Source organism: Squalius cephalus (genome assembly GCF_949319135.1).
Source record: "Squalius cephalus genome assembly, chromosome: 3".
In the NCBI taxonomy this organism is placed as follows: domain Eukaryota; kingdom Metazoa; phylum Chordata; class Actinopteri; order Cypriniformes; family Leuciscidae; genus Squalius; species Squalius cephalus.
The window spans coordinates 58,061,888-58,075,193 of record NC_137124.1 but is presented as its reverse complement, the minus strand read 5'-3'; the positions used below and the strand labels follow the sequence as shown (position 1 = coordinate 58,075,193).

Sequence of the window (13,306 nt, the reverse complement as noted above, 5' to 3'; positions counted from 1 at the left end):
AAGAAGATGGTATGGTATGGTATGGTATTGCTATATTAAGCACCAACACTTCAAAAGAATTATATTTGAAACTAGACTTCTTGGTAATTCTAAAAATATTACTATAAATTACAGCATCACCTCCCCCTTTGCCTTTCAGACGAGGTTTGTGTTTATAACAGTAATCTTGTGGGGTGGACTCATTTAAAGTAATGTAACTGTTTGGTTTTAGCCACGTTTCTGTCAAACACATCACATCTAGATTATAGTCTGTAATCATATCATTAACAATAAGTGCTTTTTAAGTAAGGTATCTAATATTCAGCAACCCAAGCTTTATCATTTGCTCATTTGTATTATATCTGTTTTTTATTTGTTGAACATCAATTACATTTTTACCCTTAGATGGGTTTGGAAGTTTTTTGTATGTCCTAATTCGGGGAACAGACACAGTCTCTATATGATGATATCTAGGTGAAAAAAGCTCTATGTGATGGGATTTATCTGACCTTGGTGACGTGAAACAGCTAGCAGACGGTCGGTTTAGCCAGTCTGTCTGCTTCCTGACCTGAGCCCCAATTCATGCTTGAGCTCTAAGACAATGTGCCATATTACTAGAGAGAAGAGCAGCACCATCCCAGGAGGGATGAATACCATCTCTTTTCAACAGGTCAGGTCTGCCCCAAAAACTTTTCCAATTGTCTATGAATTCTATATTATTTTGTGGACACCACTTAGACAACCAACCATTGAAGGGGGCCAGAGCAAATTACAGTGCATGACATCGTACTAGCAAGTTCACACACCTCTTTAACATTAATTTTAGTGATCTCTGACTGGCGGAGTCAAACATCATTAGTGCTGACATAAATAATAATCTTAGAGAATTTACGATTAGCATTAGCCAGCACTTTTAAATTTGTTTTGATGTCAGGCGCTCTGGCTCCCGGCAAACATGTGACTATGGTGGCTGGTGTCTCTACTTTCACGTTCCGTGTAATAGTACCCCCAATAACTAGGGCACATTCAACAGGATTGTCAGTGGGTGTTTCACTGAGTGGGGAGAATCTGTTTGAAGTTGTAATCAGAACGGAAGAGCGGTGTTTTGTCCCGCGACTACAGCGCCTCACCGTCACCCAATTGCCCTGCTGCACGGGCTCTAAAGCGCTTGCACTCTTACAATTAACCTCGATTAAAGCTTGGATGCGTGTCTCTAGTTCTGAAATCTTCCCCGTCAGCTTGACTATCTCCCTGCATTTATCACATGTAAATCCTATGCTGACAGAGAAGGATATGCTAAACATGTTGCATGAGGTGCAAGTAACAATAAGAGGAGAAGATGACATGACTTACCATGTTTGTTGACTGATCCTACTCACCTAAGTTGTTTGATGGACTCGTAAAAGGCGCGAGCAAGAAAAATAAATAAATAAATAAATAAAGAGCGCACAGATGGCACGCTAACAGGTTAGTGAATTACTAGTGTGTTGTGCTAGAAATAACAATTTAGATTGAAGCTAGCAATGTCAGGTTAATGTGTGATGTTGAGTAAGTTATATTTAGCAGTATAAACAACAAGGAATGATAGTAAATAATGATTCACATACGAAGCTTACAGATGCAAACACACGCAACAGCAGCAGAAGCAACGAGGCAGACAGGAGCAATCGATCAGGGAGCACCCAAAGCAAAATGTGAACTTTGATACCCAACTTCGATAAAAAGTGAACCGTTGTCGGGATAATTCCGGTTCACGTGGCTACGCGGAAGCGATAAAAATTCTGTATTATACATTTTAAGGCCAGACAAGTAGTTTGTTGTGGGTTGGCTTGTAGGGAAGGACCACATGCCTGCACACATATATTCAAATGCGCATACCTATAGACTGAACTCGTAATACACATGTGCACGCCATCAGCGTTCTCACAGGATCTCGTTTTTAAAGTTTGCGTAGAGAGAACTTAAGAGTTTTCTATTAAAACGGTGTCGTGTTAGCGGTCCCTAAGTTAATAACTAAATGATCGTTGCGACTGAAGTGAATCAATCAAAACTAAATTTAGCTGGACAATAACTTTATTTTAGAGCTGCTATAAAGCCAAAACAATCTCTGTTGCTTTAATTTCCTATTATCACTGTAAAGCTGCTTTGGAACAATCTACATTGTTAAAAGCGCTATATAAATGAAGATGACTTGACTTGACGGTGTAAAAAAAAGAGTCCTCTTAAGGTAGGTACAAGTATGCGGTTAAATCTCAAAATAATTTTTATATCATATACTAGAATTGTTTGGGGTGTGGGTAACTTAAATGGGATGTCTTATGCTATTTCATGCATTCTGACTTATTTACACTGTTGAAGATTTGGATTGTCATGCAACATGGCCAAAGTTTATGAGTTGAATGTATGACGGAGTATTTCTGTGCCAGTTTTTTTTTCGAGTATGGCCCTGTATGATGTCATAAAGGGCTTGTATAGGCACTTCTCCCAGAAGAGCAAGCGCACACATACATCAACCAGAGCGAGAGCAAGAGCAATGCCCATCAACGTGCGAGTTCAGTTGAATTTGAGGAGCTAGGAAGAGCATCATAGTCTAGTATTTGTCATTGAATCATAGCCATTACTGTCTTAATTAGCCCCTTTGTTGCACTTTTCCACATTTGAAAAAATGGGATTTCGGCCTAATAATAGAAAAAAATTAGGGCTGTCAATCGATTAAAAAATTTAATCATGATTAATCGCATGATTGTCATGGGTTAACTCGCGATTAAATCGCATTTAATCGCACATTTTTTATTTGTTCTAAATGTACCTTAAATTAATACTTTTCAAGTTTGTAATACTCTAATCAACATGGGCATGGATATTTATTATTGTTTATTATTGAAACCATAGTCAACATAGAGCATGAAGACGAGACATGTTTCAAAGGTCATAGATGTTTTTCAAAGAACTTGTTCATGTCTATTAGACACATGTAGAAAGAACAAAGAAATACCAGGTTCCCATTACTTCTCTTTCTTTGCACTGAGCAATTTACTAACACAAACATGTTTAGATTTTAGGGCAGCTCTTCTGCTAAATGTACATTTATTATTTATTATTACATTAGTTTGTCTCTCTCTGTGCCCATTTTGATGAAGCTAAATTCTCAATAAAACTGTTTTCATTGGTATATTTTACTGTTTCTGTTGTCAAACAACGGAATGAATATGAAATAGTGACTGAAACGCGACCCATTAAGACATAAGCTCTCCCTTCCAAGATGTTAATCTGCACAAAAATCCTGATAATCGAGCCTTCGTCTGATGTCAAATCAAATACACATAAGATAAAGACAATATCTGTGCTGTGATTTCGGCTATACTTGCATGTAAAATTAGAGAAGCAACATGATATCTGTGTTTAACTGAATTAAAGCGCTGCTCCTCGCTGCAGCGCGAGACGCAGAGAGAGAGAGAGAGAGAGAGAGAGAGAGAGAGAGAGAGGTGCGCGAGAGGTGCGCGCGCGTGCTGGGAGAGCAGTACCGGCGGTACCGGTATAAGGTTTGGGCGATTTTTTGAAGGGAAAAAAACGCTAAAGGGGTCTGCAATGTCGCTAAGTTGGCAACACTGTGTATCTCCATTTCTCCAACTAGGGGTTGGGCCACGGGTCAAACAGAAAATACGCGCAGCGTTAATCGCGCGTTAAAAAAATTAGTGCCGTTAATATGATTTTGCATTAACGCGTTATTAACGCGCTAACTTTGACAGCACTATGACGACAAGACGACCATCCGCATCGTGCAGGTATATGCGCCGACCACAGCAGCCGAGGACGAGGAGATGTCGAAGCAGCCATCGTACCCCTAGCAACATACCACATCCTGATGGGCGACTTCAACGCCAAGGTGGGGCGGGGGCTCGACAAAGAAGTTTGCCGGCCCCTTCAGCAGCAGCGACTGCTACAACCGGGGCGAGCGGCTGGCAGCCATGGTCGAGTCCAGTCGCCTCTACATCGGCAACAGCTTCTTCCAGAAGCGCCTCGGCCTTTGCTGGACGTGGCTGTCGCCAAACGGCACTACGAAAAACGAACTCGAGGGCCCTCTGTGGCCACCTCCGCCTCCTCCAAGACGTCTCTGTCATCGGCAAAGCGTTCTGCACAGGTAGCAACCACCGACTGCAGCGTGCCAAACTGACCATCGACAGCTCGACTGGGACAACAAGGGTATCAGCGTTAATGGCCAGTGGCTCAGCCATCTGCACTTCACAGACGACATCGTCCTAATCGGCGAGTCAGTGCAGCTGCGTCTCAACCAGCTCAACCAGACCGGCGCAGCAGTCGGCCTGAAGATGAACCAAGACAAAGTGGATGCACAACCCCCAGGCCGCCAACAACAACATCCTTATCGGCCAGAAGGAGATCGAGCAGGTCGACAGCTATGTCTACCATGGCCAGGAGCTGACTGCTGGGCACAAGAACAACCCCGAGCTGGCATGAAGGGCCGACAAAGGGCCGCCTGGGCCAGCTATGCGTCCATAGCAGAAGTGGTCACCAACACGGACAGGCAGAAGCTGGAAGTGACTGAACGCGCCTTTGAGCGTCAGATGGTCGGCGTCAAGAGGATGGACCACATCAGCAACAAGCTATTGAGGAAGACGAGCAAGGTCAAGGACGGCGTCAACCAGGCCGGACAGGCCAAGAAGCGCTGGGCCGGACATGTGGCCAGGAGTTCGGACGGGTGATGGACGCGGCCGTGACTGAATGGCTGCCACTCGACATCAAAAGACAGCTCGGCCGCCCCGCAACCCGATGGCGAGACTCGCACAGACAAAACATCGGCAGAGACTGGATAGCTCTGGCCAGGGACCGAAAAGCCTGGTGAAGTTGTTGTGGTCAGCGTCGAAAGACCGAAATACAGGCCGATTGAAGATTGAATTGAGAAAATGTGGTACTTAACATAAGCATCAGCATTGCTGAAGGGGCATTCTGGTTCAGTGGCGTGCACAGGGGGGGGGGGGCGGGGGGGCTCAAGCCCCTGCCCCTTTTGTCTCAAAATGTATTGTGCCCCTCTCTGATAAATGTAAATAATAATTATTATTAAAATAAATATTATAATAAATAACAATACACTTATACACCATTGCCACGAACAATAATAATACAAACAAATATTAAATATTATTTTTTTGGCGGAAGCATTTGGCGGAGGTGAAGTGGCAGTAGGCGGAGTTCTTTTTTTCAGCGCTATGTACGCAGCAGTTCGCCGCGAGTCTTCAAACTGCACGGGCAGCAGGTAATATTAAGCTAATACGGAAAAGTTACATTTATCCTACCATGCTACTGTAAAAGTTGCGGCAGCATGTGAGTTACTTATGCTTAACAATCATAAAAGTATAACTCAATTTCAGCCGCATTCTGAGTCTGACAATGTCATTCGTTTTTGTCCAGGCCATAGCAAGTGTAATTAGCTTGGGGAAATGCATCTAGTGAAAGGAAATTTCATGTCCAAGGAAAAGTCCATGTCCAGCTCTAAATTGTAAGGAATTTATATCTTTGATTTCATAGTACACTTTACAATAAGGTTCATTTGTTTATTATTCATATTAACTAACATTAACTAATCATGCAAAACAACTAAAAACATTACAGATCATGTACAAAGTAAAAAATCATCAATTGCCAGAAAGTATCCAAGGGTTGTTCACAGAAAGACAATGCCAACATGACTTAAGGGGAACTTGTACAGTTCAAAAAGAACATAGGACCAATGCAAAATACCATTGCATTTCAGTTAACCCCCTGAGGTCGGCTATCGCGCCGGCGCGATAGGCTCGTTTTTTTCCGTATGAGTGCAAAAAAATAATAAAAAAAAAATATTAATTTTTATCTTATATGCTTGTGTTATACATCAATCGATCCTGTTTAGTGTGTATTTTTTTGTGTATGCTCATAATAGAAACAAAGTGTTGTGCTTTTCGCCAAATAAAGAAAAATAAACATGATGCGAGTTCTGCCTACTCTCCGTCAGTGAAGTCAATTCTGAAACGCGTCCGAAAATGAACTGTAACTCAGCGAATACTCAGTCAAACAGGCATACAGTCACACAGGTATGAAGCTTGAATTCTCTACTTTTAAATGAAGTATTTTTTATAAAAAACAAATATCACAGTTTATGTAATATGTATGCAAAGAGAGAGATGTCAGTCGTTCTCATCTCAGCTAATTAAGTTTTAATGTGCTCCGCCCACGGAGACAGCGCTATTCAAACGCAAATGTGAGGCGATCCAAACAAACCTGTGAAACGTCCACATCAGCTGGATAACACACACCGCGAGTTCACTTTCAGACTTATGTACTTTACGATGCTGTGAGGAATAATACTATCTTGATAATAATCCTGCAAAAATTTACCTCAGAAGTTCTGGAAGTATCATTTCGAGGAGCAAACGGATCCCGCTGAGGAATTAGGTTAGTTCTGTTTGCTTTGTTCTAATCGGAATGAATGAACGCACAGATGCGTGCTGTTGTGGAGCTACTACAGCTGGCAAAAATACTGTTTAAATATTGATCGCGTTTCTGTGTATGAATGAACGCACAGATGCGCGCTGTTGTGGAGCTACTACAGCTGGCAAAAATACTGTTTAAATATGAATCGCGTTTCTATGAATGAATGAACGCACAGATGCGCGCTGTTGTGGAGCTACTACAGCTGGCAAAAATACTGTTTAAATATGAATCGCGTTTCTATGAATGAATGAACGCACAGATGCGTGCTGTTGTGGAGCTACTACAGCTGGCAAAAATACTGTTTTAATATGAATCGCGAATACAAAGAAAGATTACACTGGAAATATTGTTACAATTTTAAATGTTGTCGTAATTGTATAACCTTAATATATATATATATATATATATATATATATATATATATATATATATATAAAGGATAGATGTAAACAAAATCTTAAAAGGTCATTATAAGCCTTCTCTTTAAATAATTTTATTATGCTTTATTAGTGACACATTTGGGAAGAGAATATATTCCAAATCTGAAAATACAGTATGAGAACAATTAACTGCACAATTACTAGAAATGTTTACCTTGGATATTGTACAATTTGCAAGCAAAATTTGTGGAAAAAAACAACAAACCAGTTATATATTGTCCTTGCATTCTTGTGGCTCAGTCACACACCTGAATGAAAGGCTCATTACGTATGCAGCCTCATTATGCGGGCCCCATTGACTCCGCAGGTGTGAATCACGCCCACCCGCATATGGCCTTTCCAAACAAAAAGTGTTTTACAAGATTTAAATCAATGTATTGTGTTATGTGAATGATTAGGCAGGATGATTTTCACATAATTTTGAAGAAAAAATTCTAGGCAACGTCATCCATTAGTCAAAAGTCTTATTTACATATATTTAGAATGTGTTTTATGGCCTTATTTCAGAAACTTTAGTTTTTTGTTTTTGAAAAAAACATGCATAAACATTATTCTATCAAAAATACATCATGTACATGCAAGTTGTTCACATATTATGGTAGCCCTGTTTGTGCTAAATAGAGTGAATTTACACCTTTGCCATTAATATGTTTATAAGCAACTGAAAAAAGCACAAATGTCAGGGCATGTCAGAACATCTCAAGGACCCCAAAAACCCCTCAGACCCCAGAGGGTTAAAGGTGTAAATCTATGGAATAGCTGTCATGAGGAATTAAAAATATGTGGGGCACTTAATAAGTTAAAGAAACTATTTAAAAAATAATGCACTGAAACTATATGAAACCATTTAAAGAATGATAAATGAACAAGCTGCTTTTGTTGTATTTGGATTGTGCAATGGTATTGCATAGGAAATACTAATGTTTTTGTATTCTGTTTATATTTGTTTGTCAACATAATGATGTAAGACAATAATTATTTTTAGTTTTAAAAAGGTAGGCATTATAAGCAAGAGCTTCAGCCTACACCTGTTTCAGACTGTGCTGTTGTTTGTTAGCTCAACTGTGTCTGAAACTAAACTAAACTAAACATTTGTTAGGCTACTGTAGGCCTATTTGTTAATCTTAGTTATTAATAATACAACTTTTAATTGTTTGTTCATGTTATGTCACAGTCAGTGCATTAACTAATGTTAACAAATACAACTTTTGATTTTAATAATGTTTTAGTAAATGCTGAAATTAATATTAACTAAGATTAATAAATTGTGTAGAAGTGTAGTTCATTATTAGTTCATGTTAATAAATGCAACTAATGAAACCTTATTGTAAAGTGTTACTGATTTCATGATAGCTAACACTTTATTGAATACATAGACCTACAATTTATAACATCAACATAACTAAACATGAATTCCTCATAATTACCGACTTGATTCTCTGTTTTGTTTGGTAAAGTAAATAATAATTAGTTATATTATCATCATTTCCGAGAGAGGCTCTCTGACCTACTGCTGCTCTCCATCGAGTGAGATATTCCAAATAATTGTGAGGAAGTCATTAAAATAGATAAAACACAACAGACAGACGGATACTGCTTTAAATACAGGTGATTTATTTTAAAAATAATTTTTTTTTTTTTTTAAATGCCCTTTTTGGTCCTTCCGCCCCTGCCCCGGAGGAGGTCTGTGCACGCCACTGTTCTGGTTTATTTAATATTGTTTAAATTTAAGTCAATGAAGATCAGAGATAGGAGAGATATATACTTACTTTCCAAGAGCGAAGACTGTAGTTGTTACGGTTATGTTTTGTTGTTTGTAGATTGAATCAATCAATGTTGGATCAAAAGTTCCTTCCCGTACAACTGGGGCCAACCATGGTGTCACGGGAAAAATTTGCCCATCTGGACTGTTTTTTAAATGAGGAAATTCACATTTATGTGATATTCATATATGCATCAAATCCAAATCCAAATACATAGTAGTATAAAAGAAAAAATATATGTATAAAAATGTTCTTACCCCAGTACACTGGGCTGTTTGTAAGAAAGCCTGTAAAAAAAATAAAAAAATAACAAATTCAGTTGGGAACAGTTGTGATGTATTGTAATTATCTACAAACAAAACTTGTCATTCAACATTTTGTAACGTCTGTTGTAGATGATGTGTCTTACAGTGGGCTGAACTTGGATCTTAACATCGTAAATCTTAGTTGACTTTATTATTGTTACAACTCTGCAGGGCATTACACCAAAACCAGTTACCTATCAAATAAAATATCTAACAATAACTTTAAATGCTCTTTACAGTCTTGCCCTTTAATACCTCAGCACCTTCCCACACACTTTAGTCTTTTGTAGCCACTCTTTCTGAATAGAATACTATACAATACCATTACATTTATAACATTAGCACAAAATTAAAATAAAAGTCAATTGCAAACCAGAATTTTGGTAAAGTATAAACAGAATTTAGGAAAAATTAAAAGAGATTCCCTTTCTTTTCCTTTGTCAATTTACAAAGTGTTAAGACAATCTAGATCAATGACTTCCTCAAATCATAACAGTTTGTTGCAGTTTGAAAACGTTTTTTAGCGGAAGCCGCCATATAAACATAACTTCTGCAAAACAAAAGCTCAGTTACTGCCATTACATAAAATACAGAAATGTGTGATTTGAGTGGATTGCTTTCCCTGGGCTCTGAATAAAATCCTGTTTCCAACACACAAGTGTAACCCACCAGCTTATATGAATACATATAATATAAACTCTGAAATTCATAATATTGCAACAAAAAAAAACAGAGATAATAAATATGATGTTTCATAATGCATGTATGAATAAGTTCAAATGTATTACATTTAAGCAAGAGTTCATAGAAACACAAACATCTAAATGCCGTTGTCATGACGCTTCCCCTTTAAGAAATCCGTATGTGATCTCATGAGAATACGTGTATAAGTAGAAAGTGTAGTTCCATGAATCTATCCTCCTCTCCCACGTACAATCTTTCTACATTCTATGTTTGTATTTGATTGTTATTTTATTGAAGTCTACAAGGGGTGGGATGGGGTGGGTTCTAGATTTGTATAGTTGCTTTTTGCTTTGTTTTTCTGTTTTTCTTGACTTTAAAAAAGAAAACTCAATAAACAGTTGTTAACAAAAAAAAAAAGAAAGTGTAGTTCTCTTTCGAGAACGGTTCACTAGTATTGCGTAGCTATCAGTGTTGGGAAAGTTCACTTTCTACATGAACTAGTTCAAAGTTCAGTTCACAAATTTTAAAATGAACTAGTTCAGTTCATAGTTCATACTTCAAAATTTTGAACTAAGTTCACAGTTCCAAAAATGAACTAGTTCATAGTTCTTTTTTTCCATGTGGCTGCGAGATATTATTTTTCAAAATGATTGCCACAGCCCATATAGAACCACAGACAATTATTTTATCAGTTTTAACACTGAAGCTATGCGTCAGATTTTTCCCATCCTCACCGATCTTGCCATAAAACTAGTTTAAATGATCATACGACGCCTCCTTGCTGCTTTTTGTTTTGATTTGTAACGTAAGTGATGAGTCGTTCATGAACGATCCATTCATTGCGTCTGTCACGTGACAAATGAACGAAAGACTCGGAAGGTAAAGTAATTATTTATGTTCCCTGTAAACGATTTTTGACGGCATTATAAGGATTTATTAATTCAGAATATGATCAAGATTGCGTAGGTGGATGTGTTCTGGGAATTTGCCAGTTAATAGTATAACATTTAAAGCCCCTTAAATGAACGAAATGACTCGAAAAAAGATTTGTTCATTTTAATGAACGAGATCGAACAAGAGAGTCAGTAGACACTGGTGGCTGGTGTTGCCAGATTGGGTGTTTTTTCCGCTACATATTAAGGCCGGTTTACGGTGTGTTTTAGCCGGGTTTTCGACTGGAAGGCTCTATAGAAATCTGGCACTCTATTGAACAAAGTTAAACTGAGAGAGCGTGCCGTTCACAGACACCAGAATGAACGAGTTCACAGTAACGTTCATCAGGCAGTAATACAGTACGTTCAGTTCACGTTCACCCAAAATATGAACGCGTTCAGGCACAACACTGGTAGCTATACGCTATAGGAAAACGTCTCGGGTTACGTATGTAACCCTCGTTCCCTGAGTAGGGAACGAGACGCTGCATCGATACTCGATACTTTGGGGAATGCCTTCGGCATGAAGCGTCTGAAGTCAACTATGCAACTATTCCAATCTTGATTGGTGCAACGTCACCCGTGACGTCACATGTGACGGTGATCCGGAAGCTACAAAAGGGTCACAGGAACCAGAAAATGTTAGCTTCTAATTGGTCAAAGCAAGTTGTTCTCAGGGGCGCGAAAAGTGTGGCCGAGGGATGCAGCGTCTCGTTCCCTACTCAGGGAACGAGGGTTACATACGTAACCCGAGACGTTCCCTTTCGTAAAGGGAACTCCCGCTGCATCGATACTCGATACTTTGGAGAACGAATACCCACGCCGCCACACTGAGAGAAAAAACGCCCTGGTATAAAGCATCTGGTACACTCACGGACGATAGAATGAGTAGAGGGCAGATCCAAACTAGCTTGTCATAAGATTTGGTGCAAGAAGGGGAGGTCTGGAGCCGGAGGCTCAACTGACCTCATGGATGGGAGCCCCAGACAGTAGAAAATATTAGATGAGAGGTGAAAGCAAAAGCGCACCTTGTACTTCAGATATGAGTGGTTTTAGATAACCAACTGTACTCTTAATAAAGGGAATAGCTCCTAACCCTTGATGCATAACTAGATGGACTGACTTCTCTCAGCCTGAGGCCTAATGTAGGAACCTCAAAGGCTACGACCTTGACCATCCGACACATGCGATGGAGGATGGAATACCCGAAGAATCTTACCATTGCCTACAGGTACCTCAGTACCGGGCAAAAATAACGTTGAGTGGCTCCCACGCTAGCAAGTAAGAGGGGGCAGCACCACCACTCTTCCAGTGAGTAAGACGAGCAGGAAGCAGACTCAATAGATTCTCCTATATATACTTATATATCTCAAATATATATTCGTATACCTCACCCACAGGACATGATGGGTGCCAGGGATAACCCATCAGCCTGATGCCAATAGGCTGGATGAAAAGGATTCATCCTCCAATCTACAGGAACATGGAGTTTCAGTGGGAACGTCCTTTCGAGCACACCCTTAGAGGCTTGCGGAGGGCACTGAGGCCGCCACAGAGGCCCTAAGCATGAACAGGAGATCCCGTTAGAGAGCGGGATGGAACACCAGTACTGAAGCCAGTGGGCAGTAATAAACTGGGTTCAATGCCCTCCCTAACTTAATTGTTTAGTTCCTAGTAGAGTGGGGTTCTAGTATGGATGTCCTGACCACCTCGGTGGAAAGGGCAACCTAATTATGGGTGGGACCCCCTCAGGGGCCAGACCCATAGTCTCCATAACTCTGGTCGGGGATGAAATAATGTACCATCAGCCTGAGACAGAAGACCTCTCCTAATAGGAATTTTCCATGGAGGACTCTCCAAGAGACTAATAAGGTCCGAAAACCAAATTCGGGCAGGCCAGTACGGAGCTACAAGGAGTAGTCTCACTCAGTACCTCCTGACCCTTTCTAGAACCCCAGGGAGCAGAGCGATCGGGGGAGAAGCGTACAGATGTGACCTCAGCCACATCTGTACCATGACATCCAAGCCCAAAGGAGCTGGATGTGAGAGAGAGTACCAGAGCGGGCAATGAGAGTTCTCATGAGAAGCGAACAGGTCAACCTCCGCCTGGCCAAACTCTCTCCATATAAGCTCAACCACTTCAGGGTGGAGCCGCCATTCCCCGGGCCTCAGCCCCTGCCTCGACAGGATGTCTGCTCCCATATTTTCAACCCCAGGAATATAAATAGATCTGACAGAGAGAAATTTGTCCTGGGACCAAAGAAGAATTTGATGCGCCAGTCTACAAAGAGGGCGAGATCTCAAACCTCCTTGGCGGTTGATATAAGAGACCACCGACATATTGTCTGTCCTAACAAGAACATGATGGCCTCTGAGGTCTACAAGGAAGTGCCTCAGGGCAAAAAATACGGCCAACATCTCCAAGCGATAAATATGCAATGTGAGATGATGGTCTTTCCAAGTACCTCGGGTGTAACGGCCCTCCATAACCGCACCCCAGCCCGTGAGGGACACATCCGTGGTCAGAGTCTTCCTCTCACATGGTGCTCCCAAAACCGGGCACTGAGACAGGAACCATGGTTTCTTCCATACGACAAGAGAACGAAGGCAACTGCGCGTAACTCTGATCGTACGAAAAGGGTTTTCCTAGAGGAGAAAATCCCTTGTTCCTGAGCCACCACTACAAGGCCCTCATATGGAGCAGACCAAAGGGTACT

At 40.5% G+C, this 13,306-nt stretch overlaps 1 protein-coding gene across 1 annotated transcript in view; it reads right to left on the bottom strand.

Moving 5' to 3' along the window:
• Positions 1-13,306, bottom strand: part of LOC307156279 (globoside alpha-1,3-N-acetylgalactosaminyltransferase 1-like) — a gene marked incomplete at its 5' end in the record, with an annotated part of 193,266 nt that overhangs the window by 6,674 nt on the left and 173,286 nt on the right. Inside the window, 2 exons of the mRNA XM_079867573.1 lie at positions 8,675-8,812; positions 8,926-8,955. Coding sequence (XP_079723699.1) covers positions 8,675-8,812; positions 8,926-8,955 — 168 coding nt within the window. The remainder of the gene's footprint in view (positions 1-8,674; positions 8,813-8,925; positions 8,956-13,306) is intronic.